At 38.3% G+C, this 27,134-nt stretch overlaps 1 protein-coding gene across 2 annotated transcripts in view; it reads right to left on the bottom strand.

The window, feature by feature from the left end:
- Positions 1 to 860: 860 nt before the first annotated feature.
- Positions 861 to 27,134, bottom strand: part of NKAIN3 (sodium/potassium transporting ATPase interacting 3) — a 772,255-nt gene continuing 745,981 nt past the window's right edge. The window contains exons 6-7 of one of the 2 annotated variants that reach the window (XM_008255564.4): positions 23,784 to 23,854; positions 861 to 9,354 (exon numbers count right to left, since the gene is read on the bottom strand). In XM_008255564.4, the coding sequence (XP_008253786.3) occupies positions 9,301 to 9,354; positions 23,784 to 23,854 (125 nt within the window). In that variant the 3' untranslated portion in view covers positions 861 to 9,300. The remainder of the gene's footprint in view (positions 9,355 to 23,783; positions 23,855 to 27,134) is intronic. The other variant, XM_051843801.2, reaches the window with a different exon arrangement.

The raw sequence follows: 27,134 nt of genomic DNA, 5'->3' as shown, positions 1-27,134 counted from the left end.
AATCAGAGAAGTTTGATGGCTGTGGGCCTTGAAACAAGTATGAAAAGAATAAAAGAGGAGTAGTAATTTGCCTTCTCAACCCATTTCTGAAACCACTGCCCAAACTTCCTCCTTGACAAAGACTAATGGGACCAATGCAACTCAAGTTCAGATATTTTAGAGCAAAGCCTTGGCAGGCTGAGGAGAACAAAGAGAACATTACAGAGGGGCCAAGTGCTTCCGATTTCTGGGTGAACTTCAGATCATTCAACTTTCATAATCAATGACTTTTCTTTGTGATATAAAAAGTCTAACATCAATTGACTGATTTTTTAAAAAATATGTCAGACTAAGAAATAATAAATGGAATTAATGAGCTTTCTTCATCCTAAGGAACAAATTAAATATGACACAAGACTTGCCCAAAATTTCATCCTCTAAAGATATTTAACTGGGTACTCAATACAATCTATTTTGCTTAACAGTGTCGTGCACGAGGAGTTTCTTACATGGAGGTTTGGAAAAAAATGAAAAGCTGTAGAACAGAAATAAATATTTATAGATATTGGTTGAATAAGTGGGTTAAATAATGACAACAAAAAGTCCAGATAATGAAAAGAAAAGGCTGCACAACACAATGTAAGTGTTGATGAAGGAACCAGAACACAAATTAACATTAACTTTTATCATGCTCTTTATTTATTTTTATTTTTTGACAGGCAGAGTGGACAGTGAGAGAGAGAGACAGAGAGAAAGGTCTTCCTTTGCCGTTGGTTCACCCTCCAATGGCCACTGCGGCCGGTGCACCGCGGCCGGCACACCGCGCCAATCCGATGGCAGGAGCCAGGTGCTTCTCCTGGTCTCCCATGCGGGTGCAGGGCCCAAGCACTTTTGGGCCATCCTCCACTGCACTCCCTGGCCACAGCAGAGAGCTGGCCTGGAAGAGGGGCAACCGGGACAGAATCCGGTGCCCCGACCGGGACTAGAATCTGGTGTGCTGGCGCCGCAAGGCGGAGGATTAGCCTAGTGAGCCGCGGCGCCGGCATATCATGCTCTTTATTATTATCTGAATTTTCTAATAAGAGTTGCAATTATTCGTTCCTATTTTTATATTAGTTAAGTGATCCTAGTAAACTATTTTGTAAAGGTGTATTCAAAACTGCTATTTTTAGGTTTAAAATATTTTTAAGAAACCGAAAGGGAAATAAAACAGTCCCCTTTAAAGGAAGTGTTAGAAGAAATGAAACTGTGGCTTTAAGAAATTATTTGCAAAATCACTCCCTTAGAAACAAATAATTTTAAAAGGATCTGATATCCAGCATTTAAGAGTTAAATGCTTCATCCTGGTTGGTGAAAATCACCAGGAGGCTCATCTGGGGCATAAGCTTGTCAAGAGTGAAGAAGAAAAAGCGGCAATCAGGACTGAGCTGTTCTGTCTTTTGGAAAGCAAAGAACAGTGACCTGAGGTCTGGAATTTCTTCTGGGTTCCAAGAAGACAAAAGCAAAGACAAACAAAAGTAAGACAAAAGTCACTGGATGATGACTTTCAGATGCTCACACATAAGCAGAGGGAGTAAGAAGGCCAAAGAAGCCCAGGCCAAAAAAAAATAAAAAAATAAAAAATAAAAAATAAAAAAATTGCATTCCACAGCAAAGACTCTTTCAGCTTGGACTTGATAGAGCCAATGGCCACAAAATGTAGAGGAAAGAAGACTGGATTGAGAACTTGTACAGCAGACCTGATGGGACACGGAGCACAAACCGCTGCATCTATCAGCCTTAGTCTCTTGGGCTATAAACAAGGAAAATGGAGTTGCTCAGTTCCTTTAAATGTGGAAATTTTGTCTTGTGGAGAAAGAGCACAATGTTCTAAACATCTTTCTTTCAACTATCACTCCTTAAAATAGTCATATAGTATTTATCATTTTAGGAAATGGGTCACATGGGACATTTTATCAGTGTGATTATTTAGCAAAGACTGTATCAAGTGTTAAAGTTTGTGTGTAGATGTGTGTGTACACTCATGAGTCACCAAATCTTTTTAATCAGTGACATCTGCCACCTTGGTTCTGCTTCCCATCCAGCTTCCTACCAACCCGGACTCTGGGAGTCAATGATAATGGCTGACATGATTGGGTCCCTACCACTTACAAGATCTAGACTGAGTTCTGGGTTCCTGACTTTGGCCTGGTCCAGCCCCAGCCATTATGGACATTTCAGGGATGAACTAACAATTGAAAGATCTCTTCATCTGTCTGTGTCTCCTTGACCTTCAAATAAATGAAAAGTAAATAAATATTTTTTAAAAAGTGTTACTTTGAAGATGTCTCTGATTCCATTTCTCTCTCTTTCTCTCTCTCTCTCTCTCTCGTTTACCCCCACAGCCAGCCTAGGAAGAATGTACAATGAAAATCTAATTATAAAAATTAGGATTTCCCTCCATTATAGCTTTTCCAAGAGAATTTAAATACTCCATTCACTTTGGTCAATTTTATGTTCTTGAAGAAAAACAGATGAAGGGAAAAACAGGCCTACCTTCTACTGAAAGTTACAGAAAAGAAAGGACTGTATAATTTTCACTCATCTATCTACTCTGACCCATCTTGCTAAGCACTTCATAAGCCCTTTGAGTGTTTTCTGAGTTCAGTAACAACAAAATTATATCACTATTAATCAATGCAGAGGATCCTTCCAAAAATGATAGTTCAAGTGTTATACCCATGAAGAATTAATTTAAAGTGGTAATAGAATAGTGAGGACCAAGTAAAGCATTGGATTGGTTTTTGAATTTTAGTTTCAATTTCCAGAGATAGAAAGCTAAAAAATACACTGCAGAGTTATGGGAAATATGGAGGGATGTGGAATCATTGATTTATATTTCTTTCTTTCTAATCACAAAGATTGGATAAGGAAACAAGACAAGACAGATCTTTTCACTTCATATACTTATAAATTTCTTAGTGAAAAAATGTGAATATTTTGTTATGAAATCTTATTAAAGTAAATGAAAAAAACTATTCCAAAAAATCATGTTAATTAATCTTAACTGTGGTAGAGAGTTCTGGGCCTTCTTCTCTATATAGTTACCCTTCTTACTAAAACATAAAGTCACTGGTTTTTAGTTGGGTACAAAGTTATCAATAATAAATATTATAGGGGCCGGCGCTGTGGCTCACTTGGTTAATCCTCCACCTGAGGCACCGGCACCCCATATGGGTGCCGGGTTCTAGTCCCAGTTGCCCCTCTTCCAGTCCAGCTCTCTGCTGTGGCCCAGGAGGGCAGTGGAGGATGGCCCAAGTGCTTGGGCGCCTGCACCCGCATGGCAGACCAGGAAGAAGCACCTGGCTCCTGGCTTCAGATCAGTGTAGCGCTTGCCATAGCAGCCATTTGGGGGGTGGGTTGGGGTTGAACCAATGGAAGGAAGACCTTTCTCTGTCTCTCTTTCTCACTGTCTATACCTCTACCTGTCAAATAAAAAATATTATAAATCTCAGCTTTTTTGTAACAAAATTTGGATTGAAACAAATCTTATCCAGTTGAATTTAAGTGGAAGTACTGGATACAAATTGTAGGGCAGATCCTTAAGGAAAGGAAGCATCCTTTACTGTTCCTTTTGCTTCCTCCTTGGCTGGAATATAAAAGCAACGACTGGGGTCCCAGCAGCCGCTTTGAGTCATATTATGATCTTGAGAATATCGGCCACGTAGGATGGAGCACAAGAGAGAAGGAGCCTGGGTCCCTATTTCTAATGAACTCACATGCAGCTTTTTGATGATTGACTCTGGAACTTTGAAATGTGATGAGAAATAGACCTCTACTTTATTTAAGCCATGATCACGTTTCTTCTATTGTTGTTTTTGGGTAAACCTAAACCAAACTAATATGGGCAGGCAAGGTTTCTGCCAAAGAAAATTCTGTGGGGAGACCAGATAAGTTTTTGTTTTCTTCAAGTCATTTCTTAACAACACTGAGGAGGAAAGAAAAAGCATACACTAAAGTGGAAAATGATTTAATGCTTTTAGTCAATCAAAGAAACAAGAACAAAAATTTTGAGTTAATAATTGGTACTGTCTAAATCCAGATTAGGTAGACTTTTAATTTTGAATTTTTTGTTCTTTCCTCTGTTCCTGCCTTCTATTTTTTCCCTTTTTAATTTAACTTAATTTAAGAAAAACACATTATGGATTCCTTATATATTTCATTTTAAAAAATGTGTAACCCTTAACATGATTCTTTCCCTTTATATGAATGCAAGTTCAAGAAAGATGATTCATTTTTTACTTGTCACCAATGTTTTGCAAATACTAGTATTTAAAAAGCTTTATCTGATTTCTGTAAATAGTTTTTTTTTTCTTAGCCTTCAATAAACTAATTTTTTGTTACCCCCCAAGGCAGAAGAAATGATTTTTTTTCTTACTAAGTTTCTTTTTTTGGTGGAATTTTTTGATCATTCTCTTTTTTTGAGAATACTATTATAGCATATACTGTGAAGGAGCTAGAGATCCAATTATATATTCTTCTGAAATGTAAAACACATCTGCTCCCTTTCTAACTCACACTCTATACACAAACATGAGAAGTAATTACCTCTATCAGATCTACTTTTGGGCATAGCATCCTTAAGTTGTGAGCCTATTTGTCACAAATATTTGAACACGGCTCTTGGATACTTCAACAGACCTTCTATCAATGGTTACAGATCACTCTTAAGTTGGAAGAAACATTTTTTAAAAATTTAAGCATGAAAGGATTCTGATTTTTTTTTTTAGATTTTTTTTTTTTTTTGGACAGGTAGAGTTTGACAGTGAGAGAGAGAGAGACAGAGAGAGAAAGGTCTTCCTTCCTTTGGTTCACCCCCTCAAATGGCTGCTATGGCCGGCGCGCTGCGTTGATCTGAAGCCAGGAGCCAGGTACTTCCTCCTGGTCTCCCATGCGGGTGCAGGGCCCAATCACTTGGGCCATCCTCCACTGCCTTCCTGGGCCACAACAGAGAGCTGGCCTGGAAGAGGAGCAACCGGGACAGAACCGGCGCCCCGACCCTGACTAGAAACGAGTGCCGGTGCCGCAGGCAGAGGATTAGCCTAGTGAGCCGCGTCGCCGGCCAGGATTCTGAGTTTTAAAACAGCAACTATTTGAATTTATTCCTACTTATTCAGCTACCCCTTGAAAGAAGGCAGATACAACCATGGGCTCAAATGCCCAAGTTAGATCATTTGTATTTTAATCAACTATAAAATTTCCTCTAGTTACTTATAAAAATAACTCAGAAATGGCGAGCATTGACTCTCAAAAATAACCAGTCAGAATGTTCATTCCATAGTGAGTCCACATCTTGGGACATCGTCAATTTTTAAATTAAGTATAAAATAAAGATCTGTTTATTCTCAGCAAGATTCCTTTCTGATTTGCAAAGATTGAAAAGAGTAACTTTGGTTTTTATTTGCTTCTCAATTTAGTCAAGAGTCATGATGGTTTTCCTCAGCTTTGCAATGTGCATTTTAGCTAGTTCTAATGAAGACAAATTCCTCTCAATGTGGAGTGTCCCATTCATTAAGTGAGACAGATGGCAGCCAGGCCATTTTTTGAAGCAGGCTGACTACCTTATTTAGGTTTATAGGAATAGAAGTGGTTATTTTTCTGAAGGAAAAAAAGAAACAAGTCAGTAGTTTGCTAGGGCAAGATGTCATGTTGTCTTCAAAATAAATGAGCCCACCACTTCCCAGGTTTAGAGTGGGGGTATAGATATAATGTTTTTCTAACCTACTCCACATCATACGGCAGGTGCAAGACTAAAATACTTAGGGGGATACTTATTTAGTGATTTTCCTAAGAGAAAATCAGATTTTTATGATTTGGACTGTTTCACACCTCAAGACATTCTCTGCCTGCTGGTATTTCTCTAGTTCTCCTTGTAACACCCCTTTCTAAATTTTGTTGGCTTTGAAACATGACTAGAAGCTCCCATAGGTATAAGGTGAACTAGAAAGCATTCCAGCTTCCTGTGGAGCCACACAATATCAGCAGAAGACAGTTAAGGAAGGAAAAGCCATTCCCATAAGATAGAGCACAGCTTGGGGAAGACTTGGCCAAAGTTTATAAGGCTCAGTGCCAAGGTGTCTCAGAAAAAAAAAAAAAAAAAAGCATTGGCTTTAAACTTTCCCTTCTACATTCCAGCTAGCACTAGAGGCTAAAGGGAAGTGAATGACCTCTATCCTACCTTCAGATTTACCAGGGCCACCTCTGAACTCTTGAATATGGGGCTGTTCTATCTCTTAAGATGATAAGATTCTGGCAATTGAGTACAGGCTAAGATATGTGTATATTTCCCCTTACTCTATCCAGACACATGATTGCTTATGGGGAAGTCAAGATGTGTCAAGAACATGTGTATAGTGAACATGTCCTTGTTGAAAACTCTGATGACATGCCAAGTGCAGAGTAGATTCTCTAAAATCGGAGGCAAAAGTGCAAATAAGACTAGTTTACTGCTCTGGAGCAGCAACCATGACAATGCTGCTGTGGAGCTGTCCGGATCAATGTAACACCTGGGTATACGGTGAATGACTGTATATAATATTTTACCCTTTTGTCTTAAATGAGCAGAGCCTCTTAAAGAGTGGCCAAAGTGACCACAGGCAGGAAGAAGAGAAAGAAAAGAGATGAAAGATCAATATAACTTGTTTCTGACCAGTGGCAAATTTTCTAAAACTTTAGAACAATCAGTGCTAACATTGCAGGTTTAAACAGTTATATCGTCATTTTTTAAGTGAAGAAAGATTAAAATGAAAACAAATTTATTGTATTAAGTATTGTATTTATGAATATTCATAAAAAATTACTTATGTAAGGATTTCTTTCTTGAATCTGCTACCTGCAGTTGGACAAGGTCTAGGCGCCTGTAGTGCATCTTACATGTGTACACAAATTCACATGAAGATAAAATAGAAACATTTGGATGATACTATTTTATGAAGAGTGGATCATCTTTTCATTTGTGTGTGTATGTGCATGTGTGCAAGCAATGAAGTGATGATTTAGAATACTTAATATGAATCTTATCTTTCTATCTTGCTGATTTTCTACATTTTTCATGTTTCATTGACTTTTTCAATAGTAATAATAATATGTATAAATTAATGACATTTGAATGTAAAAGTTTTTTTTTTTTTTAGTTATAAGTGTGATTGCTGGCATGCGTGATTTCAAATCAGTTAAAGACAAGTGAGTTTGTTCTTTCTGTGGGCTTTTCATGGCACTTGAATGGGTAAAGGAGCTCCAGTCAGGGTCCTGCTGTTCCAAGATAACTAATAATTGCCTCTTTCAATCTGGAGTGATCTTCAAGCTTACAAAATACTTTTTGCATTTGTCTTCCTCACATCCTCACCTTATCTTTGGAGGTAGGAACCATAATTCCACTTCACAGATAAGAAAAAGTCCAGTGCTGAGATGTCAAACACCATCTAAAAGTGCAGCAGTGGACATGGCCCAAAATACCAACTTCTGCCCTCCACATTCTGTTCCTTCACCCATAGATCTTACACCTCTGTACAAATGCAGAGCTCTGGGCAGGTCCACCAAAACCCCTAGGCTTCAACTCCCTCGCCTTCAGAGTGGCAGCTCGCCTTTCACCGTCACGGAGACCCCTGCCAGCTGCTCCTGCGAAGCTGGCTTTACTCAGTAGGATGTGGAGTGACGAGAGTTAGTGGGTGTCAACTGACCAAGCAGTAGAATCCAGAGACAAGGAAGTAAAGCAGGACTCCAGGAGGCCCACTGAGGTTGGCATAAACTTAGGAAATCAGGGCAAGCTTCGCTGCATCAAGTTCTGACTAGAATTTCAGGAAATCTATGGGCTCTAAAAAGTAGAAGAAAAAAGGACATCTACACACCTACAAAAATTTGCTTAATTTTCAGTGGTTTATGGATTGGCTCCTTAGGTATGCAGGAATCAAGTACCAAAGTGCACTAGGCACAACTTTGTGACCCACTGGACACTTTGTTTTTGTTGTCATACAAAGTGAGCAAAATTTATTTTTGTGTAAGAAATAGTGACTGGGAAACATAGGAAAAAATGACGCAAAAAGAGTATGTATTTTATATTGAGGGAAAAATTAATTAATGTTGAAAAAACCAGCACAATATTTGTCTTTGAAAATTGAAATGGAACAGGAGGAAATTTTCTAGAGTGATAGAAATCTATATTTTGATTGAGGCATTGGTTACATGGAGATAGATATTTTTCAAAACTTGCCAGGTTTAGTTCTAATAATTATGTATTTTAGCACATGTCAACTTAAAGAAAAAAAACTTTGGTGTGTTTTCATGATAGTCCATGTTTTGACAGAAAATTATGTTTCCCATATCACTTTCTGTGTTATTGAGATGGGATAGAAAAAAGAAAAGTTGATGTAGCTTCAACATAAACATTCTCCTTAGAAGTATTTATAGAGAATGCCACAGTATTTTAATGCTACTTTTGAAAATCCTAAGAGCAAAGTTCCTGAATTCATATTTATGGTTGTGGTTTTTCCCACAAGCCCATGGGCTGTATGTTTAGGGTTGACATCAGTGTCAGGAGTGGGATAAAGAGTAGAAAATATGGACCTCAGAGACACTCGTGTTTCCTCTAAAGGGAAAACGGTACTACTAATCATTTCACTCTTTTATGCACCCATGACATATTTGTATATATTTAGTTTTCAAAATACAGAGAAGGAGGATGCCATGCACAAATCTGAAAATTTCGATTGCCATAGTATTTTTCTGGGTTTTGGGAAGTTGAAAATAAAGAATGACTCCAAGTTTTGTCTTGTGATGTTGACAGTGCTCCACATTCAGTCTGAAAGTCCAGTCCATTGTTTGTACCCATGTGTCGGCTGTTGCTGCGTCTACCTTACGTTTGATGACCACAGACAATGTTTGCTAACACAAATCTGTGAGGCTTAGCCCTGCCTCATGGTCAGCAATACTGATTTAACACTTCCACAGCACAGGCAATGTTTCTCTTAGAATTGACTGTAAAATGTTTTTTTTTTATGGATTTTTCTGTTTCATTTTGCATGCCTCACATTAAATATTGTTAAAAAATTAAAAACTATTTTTTTTACAATTTACAAGTGTTCATATAAGAAGAAAATGATTTAAAAAATACCCACCCAAGCACCTAGAACTCATCTAGTGAACAATGCTAATAATACACAGGCTGTGATCGAAGAACTCTGTGATCCGTGGAAAGGCAGGGAGGCACAGTCCATCCTCCGAAAGGAATGGGACACAGGTTGATCCACCGCTGTGAGGTGTCAGCTGTCAACGGTGCTTTGCTCCCTAATTCAAGTTCAGCAGCCGCATTTCAGAGTCAATGTCATTACTTATTTCGACCTAAAACAGAAAATATAAATGGCTTTAAAGAACTTCAAAACTGAAAGTGAAATATCCTTCCTAATCAGTCTGACCTTTTGAACAGTGGAATAGCTTTTGGGTGTGCTTGGTGCTGTGTAGCTGCAGCCACAGGAAAGCTAGAAACCTGGAACTTCCCACTTTTCAGATTAGGATGTGGCGATCAGGCATGGCTATAACAGTACAGGATGGCTCTGCTGGGAGAGACGGCCAGCCACACAGCACTTGGGGGGTCATGTGGAGAACTGCTATTGGCTGTCTCAAGGGCAAAAATGACAGGGTGGTATTGTGTTTCCAAACCACTAGATATATCATTAGACTAATCTTCTTACAGCACACTGTTGGTTGACTGCTCAAGAACTAGCCTAGTCTGGCTTTCATATCACCTGACCATCCACCTATGTCCTTTGCATACATCTCGTCCAGTGGTGGTTAAGTTAACGTGTTAACCTGGGGTGGCCATGGTACCAAGATACTTGGTCAAACACTAGTTTAAATATCGCTATGAAGGCATTTTTTCAGAAGATGAAATAATTAGGCCTTTAGTAAAACAGATAGCCCTTCATAATGTGTGTGGGTCTCATCTGATTAGTTAAAAGCCTTAAGAGAACATATGGTATTTGTCCCTTTGGGACTGGCTTATTTCACTCAGCATGATGTGTTCCAGATTCCTCCATATGTTCTCCCTGATCGGTGACGACTGACTGAACACCAAGAGGGAAACCTGTTGGAGTGAGGTGGACACTATGGGAAATGGTGGCTTGATCAGCATAGCCCTGACTGTTAATGAACAACTTAATACATTATCCCTCTTAGTAGTTTTTTTATCTGTTCTACTTAATATGACTGGTTTAGATCTGTAATTGATGCACAGTTATTCTTAAGTGTTGAAAATTAACTGAAATGTGATCCCTGTTGAACATGGTGGTGGGAATGGGAGAGGGAAGAGATGTATAATTTGGGACATGCTCAGGCTGACTTGCCCCAAGTGGTGGAGTTGGAAGCATACCAGGGGATTCCAATTCAATCCCATCGAGGTGGCATGTACCAATGCCATCTCACTGTTCTAGGTGATCAATTTCAGTTCACAGTTGGTCATGGTGAAGGGACTGGGAGTCAAAGGGAGCACATAGACAAGTCTAGTACCTGCTAACGCTAACTGATGGAGTAAATAAAAGGGAGAGTGATCCAACATGGGAAGTGAGATACTCAGCAGACTCATAGAATGGCAGATGTCCTAAATAGCACTCTGGCCTCAGAATCAGCCCTAAAGGCATTCGGAGCTGGCTGAAAAGCTCATGAGAGTATTTCAGGCATGGAAAGCCAAGACACTCTGGCAAAAGATCTCTGCGAGTGAGATCCCAGTGGAAAGAACAGGGCATCAAAGAAGGAGGTACCTTTCTCTGAAGGGAGGAGAGAACCTCCACTTTGACTATGACCTTGTCTAAACAAGATAAGAGTCGGAGAACTCAGAGGGCTTCCATAGCCTTGGAAACTCATGACTGGAGCATAGGGAGATTACTGATGCCATAGACAGGAGTGTCAATTGGTAAAGTCAACAACAGGAGTCACTGTGCACTTACTCCTCATGTAGGATCTCCATCCTTAATGTGATGTACATTGAGATTTAATGCTATAACGAGTACTCAAACAATATATTTCACTTTGTGTTTCTATGGGGGTGCAAACTGTTGAAATCCTTACTTAATGCATACTAAACTGATCCTCTGTAAAAAAAAAAAAAAAAAAAAGAAATTATCAATTCCCAACTTGACTCTCACTGGGATTAAACATGACAATAGGTCTGCTCTGATTTCATCATCATTTAAAAAAAATCATCTATTATTTTTCACTTTATGTTTCTGTGTGGGAGCAAACTGTTGAAATCCATACTTAATGTATACTAAGCTGATCTTCTGTATATTAAGATAATCGAAAATGAATCTTGATGTGAATGGAAGGGGAGAGGGAGTGGGAAAGGGGAGGGTTGTGGGTGGGAGGGACGGTATGGGGGGGAAGCCATTGTAATCCATAAGTCGTACTTTGGAAAATTATATGCATTAAATAAAAGTTAAAAAAAAAAAAAAAAAAAAAAGCCTTAAGAGAAATGATTGAAGTTTCCTGGGGAAGAAGGAATTCTACTTCCAGACTGCCTGTGGAGTTGAGATGTAAGTTCAGGTTTTCCCTGGATTTCCAAGCCTGCCAGCCGGACCTGCACATTTTAAACCTGCCAGTTCTCATAATTGCATGAGTCCATTTCTTAAAAACATCCTCTCTCTCTCTCTCTCTCTCTTTCTGTATCGCTGTACATACATACATCTCACTGAGTCTGGTTCCCTGGAGGGCCTTGACTGACACACATTCTGATCTCCAGTCACCCTTATTTCCACACCTTCTCATCCTATGCTTAGCAGTGAGCCTTCAGAATGTAAGGGCCCTGGCTTGCACTTCTCACAACTTCAAGACAGTACCTGCAGCATAGCTGGGATGAACACATACTGAATACTTTAGCGCTCACTGTTCCTCTTGCATGAAAGTCTTAGCTGATCCAAATCCTTCTCATCTTTGAAGGTTCATTTGAAATTGTGTGTTCTTTGTGCAGATCTCCACTTTTGTGCAGACTTCCATTTTGCTTTCTCATCCCATTTAGAGCAAGTTTTTTTTAAACTTTTATTTAATAAATATAAATTTCCAAAGTACAGCTTTTGGATTACAATGGCTTTTTCCCACTCATAACTTCCATCCCACCCACAACCCTCCCATCTCCCACTCCCTCTCCCCTTCCATTCACATCAAGATCCATTTTCAATATATACAGGACATCAATTTAGTATATATTAAGTAAAGATTTCAATAGTTTGCACCCACACAGAAACACAAAGTGTAAAGTACTGTTTGAGTACTAGTTATAGCATTAATTCACATTGAACAACACATTAAATACAGAGATCCTTCATGGGGAGTAAGGGCACAGTGACTTCTGTTAACTTAATAATTGATACTCTTGTTTATGGCATCAGTAATCAAGTAATCACCCTAGGCTTTTGTCATGAGTTGCCAAGGCTATGGAAGCCTTTTGAGTTCGCCAACTCAGATCTTATTTTGACAGGGTCATAGTCAAAGTGGAAGTTCTCTCCTCCCTTCAGAGAAAGGTACCTCCTTCTTTGATGGCCTGCTCTTTCCACTGGGGTCTCACAGAAATATTTCATTTAGGTCTTTTTTTTTTTTTTTTTCAGAGTGTCTTAGAGCAAGTCTTATGGTTCAACCACTTCTCATGTGGAATCACTGACATCCATTTTCACAATTAATTGTGCCCAATTGTTTCACTCATCATTTTTTCTCCCTCCACCTGAATTACAGGTATTATCAACATAGGCTGTGTTTCACACTTATTTCATATCCCCATTTAGCAACTTGGACTAACTCAGTTCAATGACTATGGCTTGGAATGAACCCTTAAACCATAATTGGAAACAATTGAAAAAGTTTCTAATTTTCCAGTTTCACTTTTTTGGTAGCCACTCTTCTCCCTGTAAACCATGTCCCTCTTGTGCACCACAGTAATTGGAGGTCATCAATTATTTTCTTATTTTCCTTTCAGTTTTCATTTGCTCTTCTATTTCTGTATGTTCTGAATGACAGCTCCAATATCTATAGTTCTCACACCTTTGCATTTTTAGCATGGATTTAATCAGGAAGAAAAAGGGATGAGATTATAATGGTGAAATTTTACGGTTTTGTACAACCTTTAAGTTAAACTCAAGGCCCTGAAATTCATTCATCCATGTTACATACAAATCCATTCTCTAGTGAAGATAAGCAGTAGGGGAAAATTGTTTTCTTCATTAGCAGTGGTATTGATAGGGGTTTGGGAGAACTTCTAAATATTACTACATTTATTGTGAATGTCAACTCTGCTTTAGCTAATATGAGGGTACTTCAAAATGTTTTTGGAAAATGTAATTTTTTTAAATCAATTTTTTAAAGATATATATATATATACATATATATATATATAAAGAGAGAGAGAGAGAGACAGAGAGAGAGCGAGAGAGAGAGAGAAAGTCTTCCATATGCTGGTTCATTCCAGGCTGCGCCATGCTGAAGTCAGGTGCCAGGAATTTCAACCAGGTTTTCTACTAGGTGGCAGGGGCTCAAGTACTGGGTCATTTCTGGCTTCATTTCTAGGCACATCAGCAGAAAGCAGGATCAGAAGTGTATCAGCTGGGACTTGAAATGGCTCTGATATAAGATACTGCAAGTGGTAGATTAACCTACTGTGCCATAATACTGGCCCCAAAGGAAGTGGAGGTAAAAGATTTTTTTTTTTTTTGGCACAAAAAGCTTTGAAGTCCATGCATATGAATGATCTTCAAAGACTATGTGAAAAATGTGTATTATGAAAAAAGCTATGCATGGATTTGAATATTTTTGGCATCAAAACAAGCCTACCTTTTTTAAAAAGATTTATTTATTTAGTTGAAAGTCAGAGTTACACAGAGATAGGAGATGCAGAGAGAGATAGAGAGGTCTTCCATCTGTTGGCTCACTCCCCAACTGGCTGCAACAGCACGAGCTACGCCGATCCAAAGCCAGGAGCCAGGAGTTTCTTCCAGGTCTCCCACATGGGTGCAGGGGCCTAAGCACTTGGACCATCTTCCACTCCTTTCCCAGGCCAGAACAGACAGCTGGATCAGAAGTGGAGCAGCCAGGACTCGAACCAGTGTTCATATTGGATGCCAACACTGCAGGCGGCAGCTTTACCCACTATGCCTTGCTGTCCCCAAGCATAGTTTTTTTAATTTCATTTTTCCATGTCCTTTATAAAGTACTCTGATATTTTGTGCTTTCAGGTTTTGCCAACATGGTTTAGCAAAGTAGGGTTCAATCTTTAGCTTTGATGCCAGGTAGAGACACTGGAAAAGTTGCTTCCAGCATTGAGAGGTTTGTCTGTGAGGGGCTGATGGGGAAATTAGTGAAGTAGTTTTGAGAGGAGGAATTGAAAAGAAGTGCCTGGCAATCTTGCATTAGGGTTTATTAACAGATTGATTGTTAAAAATCAAACACACACTCAGTAATCTTATTATTTCCTACATATTCATTACTTTACTTCAACTAAACTAAAAAGTAGGCTATTCAAGTTTCATTTACCCATCCAATTTTTTTTTCTAGACTATTTGAAACCCAATCCCAGACATTCATGCACTTCTCCATGTATCTAATTCAGTGATTCCAAAGCAGGGGATATTTGACAATGTCTGGAGACAGTTTGGATTCTCACAATTTGGTAGGGAGTGGTGCTGCTGATGGCTAATAGGTAGAGGACAAGGATGCTGCTCAGTGTCCCACAGGAAGGAGAGACCCAACATGAAGACTTATCTGGTTCAAAGTCAAAAGTTGAGAGATGTTGGCTTCACTGGTGAAAAATATTTTTCTTTAAAAAATGTATTTTTAGTATATCTATCAAAATGAACAACTTCTTATTCTCATTTAATATTCAGTCCCTATTCACATTTTTCCAGTTGTCCAGACATATCTCATTACAATCAGCTTGCTGAAAATCAGATTCAAAGAAATATATGGGAATAATAAATATTTTTGATATAAATTGAAATGAAAAAACACATATTTGATATAAAATTAGGTTTATATTCATTACATTTTTATTTATTTGCATGCATTTCATAAATATAGCATTAAGAACATAGTAATTCTTCCCACTGTACCAGCCCTCCCACCTACTCTCTCACCTCTCTACCACTTCCTTCTCCTGTTTTCTGTCCTGTTTTTCACTAAGATCTATTTTCATTTAACTTTATATAGAGAGGATCAACTCTATTCTAGTTAAAGAGTTCAATGCTTTGTATGAGAAAGGAAAAGAAAGAAAAAACAACAAAAACTGTTCCTCAACAGTCCAGACAAGGGCTGTTCAAAGCTATTACATCTTGACGGTGATTTCACTTTTTTCCCCTTCCCCTTTTCCATTACTTCCTCCCCTTCTTTCCTTTCAGAAACTTAATTATCTTTAAAGAAGAACCCAAGAATGATAAACTTTTTGTGAGCTCTTAGACATAACTGTAACTTATGAGACATAAAAAATATCCTCCACTTAATACAATAAAAGGAAGTGATACAACTCTTTGACGACAAAGGCCCTGCATGGGAAGTTAGTGCACAGTGACTCTTGTTGTTTACTTAACAATTAACACTCTTAAATGACATCAGTGATTCCCTCAAGGCTCTTGACAGGAGCTGCCTAGGCTATGGAAGCCTTTTGGATCCACAAACTTGACAAGGCCACAAGCAAAATGAAAGTTCTCTCCTCCCTTCAGAGAAAAGTACATCCTTCTTTGGTGGCCACTTCTTTCCACTGGGGTCTCACCCACCGAGGTCCTTTTTGCCACACCATCAAATGGTCCTTTTTTTCATTTCAAAAAGAACACTTTTTGCCACAATGTCTTGGCTTTCCATGTCTGAAATGCTACCCTGGGATTTTCAGACCAGACCAGAATGCTCTAAGGGCTGATTCTGAGGTCAGAGTGCTATATAAAGCAATTGTCATTCTATGAGTCTGCTCTATGGACTGTTTCCCATGTTGGAGTATTCACTCCTTTTTAATTCTATTATTATTACCAAGCACCTCATCTTATTTATATGATCATTTTAATACTTGATCTTATCTATATGATCACTTTACTACTTAATTCTATCCATATGACCTCTAAAGCACTTAAGCTGCTAATTTTACCAGCCAGCTTAAGGGAATTTGAGGTCCCATGGCAAGTTTTTAAACTCTATCCTTAGAAGTAAGTCTGCAGGAATGTATGCAAAACTATACTGCTTTACAGTTCAAAATTTCATGCATTTCACAATTACAATTTTAGGATCTTGATAATTTAAAAATCATAGAGTATCTTTTCTTGAAGACAGGGCAGAATGAAGTTATGCATATTGGTATTGCTGTTAATCACTTTTTTGGGAGAATGGACCACACCTCTACAACTCTGCAAAAATCTATTTTCTTGCCACTGACATCAGTTACTGCTACCAAAAAAAGTCTTGAGAGTCCTGGGAAAGCCAAGAGTTGACATTCTCCCTGGAGGGCAACAAAGACCATCTTTCTCACTTAGGAAAAGTATTCATGAGTTTGACTAGGCAGCAAGAGTACAAAGATTTTCACAATGCTAGGGGGTAAAAAGCAAGGTCTTATATCAAGAGAATTGACCTATATCCTTAGCCAGGACAGAGCAGATGACTGACCCTGGTCATGGTGGTCACAATAGACCTCCTGAGTGTGGCTGGCAGCATTGTTGATAGCATGGAGGCATGTTTCTTTCCTGGCAAGGACAGGAATCAACACATTCACCACTAACTACTGTGCTGAATGTAAACTGCATAAGCCACACAAACACAGCCATTGCATTGCCACACTGTCAAATGGCTGCATATTAGGAGTGCTCTTACAGTACATTCTGAATGGTTATACTCATTTCTTATGATGGATCAAAATTGTTAATACCAACAACAAAGAGAAAGAGCTCCAAAGCTAGGAACAGCAAGAGTCTTAATGAAGCCACTATTGTGCTAAGTACAGCAGGCATGCAGAAAAGGCCATCTGTCCACTGGGACAAGGATGAAGGGTGCTGACTGTGGTAGAGTCTGGAGAGCTAATGTCTCTGTAAGTGCCTTGTATTTCCATGGAATTTCAAGCTTAATAATGGGAATAGCTAGCCTGCCCTAGCTGTGAGCAGAGCTCGGTTACCCATGGGAGATAGAATTTTATGCAGCCCCTTTGTTCGGATTAATGTTTAAATGTGCAAGCCAGTCAAGGACAAATGAAACAAAGTTTTATCCTTTTATTCGTTTTTAGGTTCTTCCAGCCACAGTTTGTTAAAACATGGCTGGTAATTACTGGCTTGACACCTTGCAAAGAACAGGACTCTTTAGAAACTAATCCAGGAATGATATGGCTCTACCTCAATAGCTTATGTTCTTTTGTTTCAAATCCCACAAAGGGAAATCTCTATGGCTCTCCAATACGCTTAGAGTGTGGCATCCATAAGTGAACATTACTACATTTCCTAAGCACTTTTTAAACCCAGCTGTGATGAACAATTTTGGGAAGTAACTCCTATGATAAATTAGAAACGTTATCAAATATACAAGGATTTAATAACTATAGCCTAAACTTTTCAGAATTTTTTTACACCTTATTTAGAGTGCTAATAAGTTGTAACTTTAATGCTGAAAAAATCAGGTCTTGAAGGCACATCATTCTACCTCCACACACTCTCGACACACACACACACACACACACACACAATTGGTGCTACTAGCTAATGCTTGACCTAGATGCTATATATGTAAATGGCCTGGTGCCAACATTCCTATGGGGATATTAATATGAAACAACTGATCTTAGGAAAGAGCAGGTAGATGTGATCACCTCTGCTTCTGCCCTACTGACAGATATCCATCAGAGGCAAGCTTCCCTCTGGAGGTGGGGAACAGGTAGTAAAACTGCACATGGAGCCAGCAACAGTGCCTGCATGCATAAGGATTGACCTTGTCTGTCTTCTAATACTTAGTTGTAACAGTGGCCACTCAATCAGCAGCAGCCACATAGCATGTGGCAATTTTTGTGAAGAAAAATTAGCCTCCAGCAAAGGCAATCAGACAAGTCAAGATACCAAAGAAAAGTCAAGCTATCCTTTGGAGGCCTTAGAAACAGATTGCCTAAAAGCTCAGGGTCAGCTTTTCTCATCAAGTATTTCTTAACTGCCATCATGGGGCTTCTTCCTAGTGGAAATTTCTAACATAATAGATTTGGCTCCATCTATCTCCCATATATAGCTCTGGTATTCAGCTGCTGTCTTTTTTTTTTTAATTTATAAACTGCCTAGTTCTAATTGTTTTTATGCAAAGATTGACTGCTACAAGGAGCTTAATTTTCTCACTACTCTGATGTTAACTATTTTGATGGAAATGTACCAATCATGATTTTGACAAACTTTAACTTCATTGCTTACTTTGATGCTCTTGGAAATGCCATCTCTTTCACAGCTCTGTGTGCTGATGTCATGCTAGTTGTTTTCTTCCTGAGAGGTAAATATGCTTTTCTTAACCCTTCTCCTCCATGATATTTTCTTCTCTCCAGGAAGCCAGCACTTAAGTGTCCCTTCTGGCATGCCTGCTGACCAATTGGCTCTGATGAGAGCAATGTTTGCTCTTTCCTTCACAAAAGGTGGCATCAGTGTATGAAAGCAGTGACCAGGGGCATCCTGGTGCACATTCAGGTTGCAGTGATGGTGAGTTACACCCCCTCTCTTGTAGCCATGGCAAGAAAATGGATGCCAGTACAGGCTGCCCCTGACCTGTGTGTCAGATGCCTTCTAGGGACACCCAGATAATAATCATTGAAACTGATTCTCTAGCTTTAGGCATAAAGAGTGTTGTGGTTTAGGGAGCGATTGTCTAACCTATGAGTTAAAATGGCCATGTTCCAAATTGGAGTACGTGGGTTTGCATCCATGCTCTCGTTCTTGACAATTTCCTGACAATACAGTTTCCTGCCAATGCACACGATGGGAGGCAGTAGGTAATGGTTCAAGCAATTGGATCCCTGTCATTTATGGGGGAGACCTGGGTTAAGTTCCTGCCTTCCAGCTTTTCAGTTTCAACCGCAGCCCAGTACTGGCTGTTGTGGGCATTTGGGGAAAGAATCAGTGGATGGGAGCTCTATCTGTCTGTCTGTCTCCCTTAACTTAATTAACTAAAAAAGAATGATGTGATTTAGATGGTGGGCAATGACTGCTGAAGTTCACTCCCATCCTTGCCAGAAGCTGTCAAGACTCCTGATCTGCTTCAGCACCTGCTGTCTTTTATGTTGGCTCACTTGATCTGGCAACTGCGGCAAACACTGGCTTGGATAGTCCCAAGTTTCAACTTTGTCCTTTGAGGAATGGCCAAAAAATCAGTCTTTATGCTGGGGACACATCTGTTTCTTTTCCAGCTTTTTAACTAAAGACTTAATTTTTCAGAGCATTTCTAGGTCTATAAAAAACTGAGAGGAAAAGACAGAGATTTCTCACTTACCCCTTGCCCCAACACATGCATTGACCCCCTCTTTATCAAAATCTCAAACCACAATGGTACATTTATCACAATTGATGAAGGTACTTCAAGGCATGATAATTACAGTTCATAGTTGACATTAGGGTTCACTCTTGGTATACATGCATACATTCTATAGGTCTGGACAAACAAATAGGAGCATGCATCTACCATCACAGTACTATATCTAATAGTTTCATTGCCCCCAAATCCTCTGTGTTCTGCCTGTTCTCCCTTCCCCTAACCCCTGATCTTTTTATTGTCTCTATAGTTTTGTCTTTTCTGGAATGTCATATAATTAGATCATACAGTATACAGCCTTCTCAGGCTTCTTTCATGGCTTGACAGCTCATTTCTCTTTAGCACTAAATGGTAGTTTGGATGATCACTAAATGATAGTCTGGATGTGTCACAGTGTATCCACTCAGTTACTGAAGAACCCTCTGGTTCTTTCCAAGTCTTGCAATGGTGAATAAAACTTCTGTAAACATCTGTGCAGGATTTTTTGTGGGGGTAAGTTTTTAACTCCTTTGGGTAAACACCAAGGAGTTCCATTGCTGGGTCAGATGGTTAGAATGTGTTTGGTTTTTAAAAAAGCTGCCAAACTCTCTTCCAAAGTGGCTGTACTTCAGCTTTTGATAAACTTCATACCATCTTTTTCAAGTCAGCTCAGGCATTATCTCCCAGTGAAGTTTTTCCTCACCAATGCACACAGTGGTTTTGAGGACATCTTTTCCTATCTACTTATTTCTGTGTAGATCTCCCTCCCAGATCATTAACAGCTGGAGGTCAAAAATTAAGTATGATTTATCACTTTATCTCCAGCACCCAGGACAGTGCCTTGAATGCACATTGTAGATAATCAATCAGTGGTGGCAAATACAACTGAACTAGTTTATTTAACCAGTGAAGCTTGATAGATTGATTTTATTACTTTAAAAATAAAGGGACAAATCATTAATGACAAAATATACATGTGAAACATCTCACCCCATCACAGCCACATCTCCAGTGTATGCATTCACACAGTTTGACTGTGGGCAAAATCACACATTCAAACTTGTGAACTAAGGATTCCTGTATAGCTTACAAATGTTACCTATGAATAGAATATTGATTTAACTACTCATCTAAAGTTGAAAGTTACATGTTTATATATACATATGCCTAGGAATATGCTGAAGAATCTCCTGATCCTTTTAGTAAAGTGATTTCCTCATAAAACCTGGCTTTGTATGCTATAGGATTAAAGAGGTTTAAAAAATTAAAAACTACTGTTAACTCCTCTCAAACAATATACTACAGAAGGTTGGCTTCATCTCCAAGTTCAAGGGTGACATAGACCTACCAAGCTGAGTATAATGGAATCCTATATGTAGGTCTTATAAAAGAAATCAAGCAGACTGATAGATGCTAGCCAGATAAAAGCTGTAATATTTGCATATTGGTTGAGTGGCATAGATTCCAACCTCTTAAATTGTTTCATGCACAGTGATTTCAATGCAGGCTTAGTTTGATCTTTCAGATTCCTGCTCTCTTTATTCTTGAAAGGTGTTTCTTGTTCATCTTACATGATAAAATGCATAATCTGTCAAAGTAGAAACTAGTTCTATTGTTCTCTGCAGCCTGTAGTTCACGCCACATTCAGCTAAAATTGTGCAAATCAGCAGTGAACAGACACATTGAATAAAACCTCTGAGGAGACAGTGAATTGATTGAAAAATTTTAGTGTTCTGGAGGATGTTTTTAAATTTTTTTAAATTTTAATTTTTTGGGAGTGCTGTTTCTTCTTTTTTTTCAACATTTATTTGAAAGTAAGCCAGGCTGCAGGGGAATAGATAAAAGGAGAAGGAGAACGCTTATTACCCAAATGCTGGGCCAGGCTGAAGCCATGATCCTGGAACCAAATATGAATCTTCTACATGGGTGGTAGGGATCCAAGTACTTGAGCCATTGCCTGGTGCCTCCAAGGCACTTGTAAGAAATTGGACAGGAAGTGAACTGGGGACTTGAATCCAAGCACCCTAATATGGGATGTGGGCATCCCAAGCATCATGTTAACTGCTAAACCACATGCCCACCTCAAAATAATTTTTTTAAAAAAATATTTTGTTTATTTGAAAGTTACACAGAAAAGTACAGGGGTCAGAAGGAGATATCTTCCATCTGCTGGTTCATTCTCCAAATGTTTACAACTGTCAGAACTGCATCTGGGTTTCCCACATGAGTAGCAGGGGTCCAAGCACTTGGGTCATCTTCTACTGCTTTGCAAGGAGCCTTAGCCAGTAGCTGGATTGAAAGTGGAGCAATTGGGACTTGAACTGGTGCCCATAAGTGATTATGGCTTTGCAGGCAGTGGCTTAACCTACTGCATCACAATGCTGGCCACAAGAGGATTTTCTCAAAGATTTATTTTACTTATTTGAAAGTCAGAGGGGGAAAAAGACAGAAAGAAAGGGAGAGAGAGAGAGAGAGAGAGAGAGAGAGTTCTTCTACCTGTTAGTTCATTCTTCAAGTGGCCAAAATGGCAGGGACTGTGCCAGGGTGAAGCCAAGGTGCAAGGAATTCCTTCTGAGTCTCCCATATGAGTGGCAGGGACCCAAGTACATGGGCCATCTTTCACTGCTTTCCCAGGCACATTACCAAAAAGTTGAATCAGAAGCAAAGTAGCTGGGACTTGAATGAGTCCTCTGACATGAGGTGCTGGTGTTGCAATTGGAGGCTAAACCTGCTGTACCACAGGATTTTTTTTTTTTTTTATGTTTTTGATTCACAGAGATGGAAGGAACTAATAAAAGTCATTTGTCTCTGGGCCACCCTCACAGAACATCTATTTGAAGTGCAAAGGTACAGGTGTATCTATTGTTTAACATCCTTTAAGAAAGAAGATACCACTGTCAATATTAATCAATGGTAATTTTTAATAAACTTTCCTTGCTAGAAAGATCTCTACAGTGGAAAATTTTTCACATGGAAGTTTCTCTGCTGGGAAATTCTTTTCACAATGGAGATGAAAGAAACCATTTATCATCCTCTTATCTCGTAACAAATACATCGAATCTCTGTGAGTCAACACCAGGCGTTGTTACAGTTCTTTCTCACTTCCAATGTTATGACCATCTTTATTACTGTCAAAATCCTTTGCAAGTTACCCAAATCCACAATTATCAACTTTTAGAGCACATCATTTATGGTCACTCAGGAGCATGAATAATGAGGTGGTAACTACTTGATCCCAGAGTGTTACATGGGGTGAGTGTTTTTCCAAATTAGATTTTGTTTAAAAAAACAAAATTGATTTCAACATCTACCATGTGACAGACTTAGTGCTGCTTTGTGAAGCCTGTGACCTATGTTTATTTTAGATGTTCCCCCAAAATGAAACTCATTCAGCCTGGGGAGGTAGAGAAGCTGGTGATGGTTTCTCAGGGATTTCAGCTACAGATTCTTTATTTATAAATTGGGAATATTAATCAGTATATCACAATATTTTTATGAGGATTAAATGAGATAATAGATGCAAAGTGTATAGTATTTATAGACAACCTTTTTTTTACTGTCATGTATTTTCTAGGAATGGAGTCACTGTATTTTCTTGTTCTCTGATATTTCATAAATCAAACGACCAAGGTTCCTTTCTTGTAATCAACTAAAATCTATCCACGATTGGGTATTTTTTTTTTTGTTAATTTCCTTCTATGTTCTTTGGGAACGAACAAAAACATACCCAGTCCTAGATAGATTTTAGTTGTTCCTGAGCTTGTTTTAGACAATATTTAAGTAACATCCAACAGTAATAGGCAATTTTAGGTATATGTACTTTATGTTTATTATCCCATTTAATCCACCTTCTCCCAATGAAACTGTATATGGATAATCAAATAAGTCTCAGAAATCTCAAGAAAGATTCCTGAGTCCTCATATGTAGGGCCTAGATTCAAACCTAGGTGTTTTTCCCTTTTCCTCTCTACCATGTTGCCCCCAAGGCACTTATTCAGTCTTAACTTCTGAAGAATAAATAATGTCAATTTTTATCAATTTGTTAATCAACTATTGATAAGGAAGATAAGATAAAAATCTCATGTCAGAATAGAAACCATGTCAGCTGTTTAAATTCCTCTTTAGAATGAAGAATAATGATGATGATGATGATGGGTTACACATGAAAGGTGTGTTTTAAATATGAATGGAAAATTAAACCAATAATTAGTAATAGTAGGTCCAAAACTTTCAGGTTTGGTTAGTTTTTGCCAGGTTAGAAGGATTAATATTTTCCATGTCATCACACCTTTACTTACAGGTTTAACAGGCTTTAACTCAACATGATCCTGGTAGTAGGAGTGTGTGTCAAGTCCACCTATGAAATCAACTGAAAATATAACATAGCCCAAGATGAATAAATGTGTAAATAAAAATGCACAGAATACTAACTGTTTAAAGTAGAATACATAAGAATAACAAAAATATCTGTTTACTCTAAAATGGAAAAATGTATTTATCAATGATAAAGAAAGTGGTGAATTTCCAAGAAACACACAAAGAACATAGGCTCTTAGTGTCTGAAAAATAAAAGTTGTCATTGATTTCAATAAAAATTATTAACATGAGATTTTAGATAATATGTTTGTCCATAGACATATAGACATGACTTTTCCACGTGTATATCAAAAGATGTGTTTTTTCTTCTTGTGGCCTTTTTAAAATTTACTTAAGGTGATTTACTGTATCATCAACAAGGCCTTTGGGAATTCACACTCTTTATCTTCATGCCTTCTGTCCTGAAGCTACTCCAGAAAATGTTTCATAAAGGTTTTATCTCCTTCCTTATTGCAGGGAATACTTGTTTTGTATAAATTCAATAGCCTTTGTAATTTCTTTATTCCATTTTATTTTTAATTTTTTTAGAGTGATAAAATTTTATGTATTTCATATATACAGATTTAGGAATATAGTACTACATCCCACCCTACCCTGTCTCCCGTCCACACTCCCACCCTCCCTCCTCCTTCCTTTTTCCTTTCTTCCTTTAATTTTTACAATGATTTACTCTCAGTCTATTCAATACATGTAAGATTAATCCTGTGCTAAGTATGGAATTCAACAAATGGTAAGAAGAAAAAAGTACTGCTCCTCACAATACAGACAAGGGCTATAAATAATCATTGAATCACAAAATGTCAATTTCATTTATATATATATTACTTTTTTGTACTCTATTAGTTACCACAGATCAGGGAAAATACATGGTATTTGTCTTTTGGGGACTGGCTTATTTCACTAAGCGTAATGGTTTCCAGTTGTGTCCATTTTGTTGTAAAAAGAGGATTTCATTCTTTTTTACAACTGAGTAGTATTCTATAATATATATCTCACAAGTTCTTTATCCAATCACTAGTTGATGGACATCTGGGCTGCTTCCGTATCTTAGCTATTGTGAATTGAGTTGCAATAAAATTGGGGATTCTGATCACTCTTTCATATTCTGGTTTCATTTCTTTAGGTAAATTCCCAGGAGTGGCATTGCTGGGTCATATGGTATATCTCTTTTCAGGTTTCTGAGGTATCTCCATACTGTCTTCCACAATGGATGTACTAGTTTACAGTCCTACCAACAATAGATTAGAGTACCTTTTTGCCCACATCCTTGCCAACATTTAATGTTTGTTGATTTCTGTAGAAGAACCATTCTATCTGGGGAGAGATGAAGTCTTGTTGTTGTTTTGATTTACATTTCTCTGATGGCTAGAGGTCCTGAGCAATTTTTCATGTATTTATTGGCCATTTGAATTTCTTCTTTTGAAAAATGCCTCTTCAAGCCTTTTGCCCATTTCTTAACTGAATTTTTATTTTGTTGTTGAGTTTTGTGAGCTCTTTATAGATTCTGGATATTAATCCTTTATCAGCTTCATAGTTTGAAAATATTCTCTCCTATTCTATTGGTTGCCTCTTCACTTTGCGGTCTGTTTCTTTTGCAGTGCAGAAGCTTCTCAGCTTGATGTAATCCCATTTATCCATTTTGGTTTTATTGTCTGTGTTTCTCAGGTCTTTTTCAGGAAATCTTTACCAATGCCAATGTTTTGCAGAGTTTCTACAATTGTCTCCCCTAGTAACTTGATGGTATCTGGTTGTATATTTATAACTTTGATCCATTTTGAGTTAATTTTTGTGTAAAGTATAAGGTAGTGGTGTTGTTTTGTACTTCCGTATGTGGAGATCCTTTTTTCCCAGCACCATTTGTTAAAGAGACTGTCTTTTCTCTAGGGACTGATTTAAGTTCCTTTGTCAAAGGTTATTTGGCTGTTGATGCATGGATTGATTTCTGGAGTGTCTATTCTGTTCCATTGGTCTACATTTCTATTTTTGTACCAATACAATGCTGTTTTGATGATAACTGCCCTGTAGTATGTCTTGAAATCTGGTATTGTAATGCCTCTGGCTTTGTTTTTGTTTAAGATTGCTTTAGCTTTTCTGGGTCTTTTGTGTTTCCATATGAATTTTAGTATTTTTTTTCTGGATTTGAGAAGAACGTCCTTGGTATTTTGAGTGACATCACACTGAATCTACAAATTGCTTTGGGTAATATAGACATTTTCATGATATTAATTTTTCCAATCCATGAAGATGAAAGATTTTTCCTTTTTTTGTGTCTTCTATTACTTTCTTTAATGTTTTATAATTTTCCTTGTATAGTTCTTTCAACTCCTTGGTTAAATTTATTCAAATGTATTTAACTTTTTTTGTAATTTCTTTTTTCAAGATTTATTTATTTGAGAGGTAGAGTTACAGAGAGGCAAAAGCAGAGAGATAGAGATCTTCCATGCACTGGTTCACTCTCCAAATAGCCACAACAGACATTGCTGGGCAAATCTGAAGCCAGGAGCCAGGGGCTTCTTCCAGGTCTTCTATGCAGGTGTAGGGGTTCAAGCACTTGGCTCATCTCCTGCTTTCCCAGGCCATAGCAGAGGGCTGGATTGGAAGTGGAGTAGCCAGGTCTCTAACAGGCACCCATATGAGAAGCTGGCACTGTGGTTTAACTTGCTACGCCACAGTGTCAGCCACTATAATTTCTTTTTATTTCATCTAAACCTATACCTTTTGTTCCCCAAGTCTACTGGAAACAAATAATCTTTGTGTCTCCTGTTCTATAGTCCTTTGAAATTATTTATTATTTTAAGCCATGCTTTGGTTGTGTTATATAGTAGTCTAACATTAAAGATCTATTGGCACATAGGAAACACTGAACCGTCAATGCGTGTGTGTGTGCTCACACTCAGAACACAGTATGCAAATATTGTATCATATTCTCAGATGAAGACAGGCATTTTGATGAACTAATCAGAATATGATGAATTGTTATAAAAGTTCCGCTGAAACCTATTTAAAAATTTATGTAATTATATATTTGAGACAGACAGCCAGGGAGATTTTCTATCCACTAGTTCACTCCCCATATGCCCACAGCAGCTGGAGCTTAGCCAGACCAATGCTGAGAGCAATGAACCCAATCCAGGTCTCCCACAAGAGTAGCAGAGATGCAACTACTTGGGCTATCACTTGCTGCCCCCTAGGGTACACATTAGCAGGAAGCTAGAGTCAGGGGTGAAGCTGAGTGTTGAACCCAGATATTCTTATATGAGATGTGGGCATCT

Source organism: Oryctolagus cuniculus, chromosome 6, assembly GCF_964237555.1.
Source record: "Oryctolagus cuniculus chromosome 6, mOryCun1.1, whole genome shotgun sequence".
NCBI classification, from domain to species: Eukaryota; Metazoa; Chordata; class Mammalia; order Lagomorpha; family Leporidae; genus Oryctolagus; species Oryctolagus cuniculus.
Note: the sequence above shows the minus strand (reverse complement) of the source record. Positions and strands in the feature narration are given on the sequence as shown.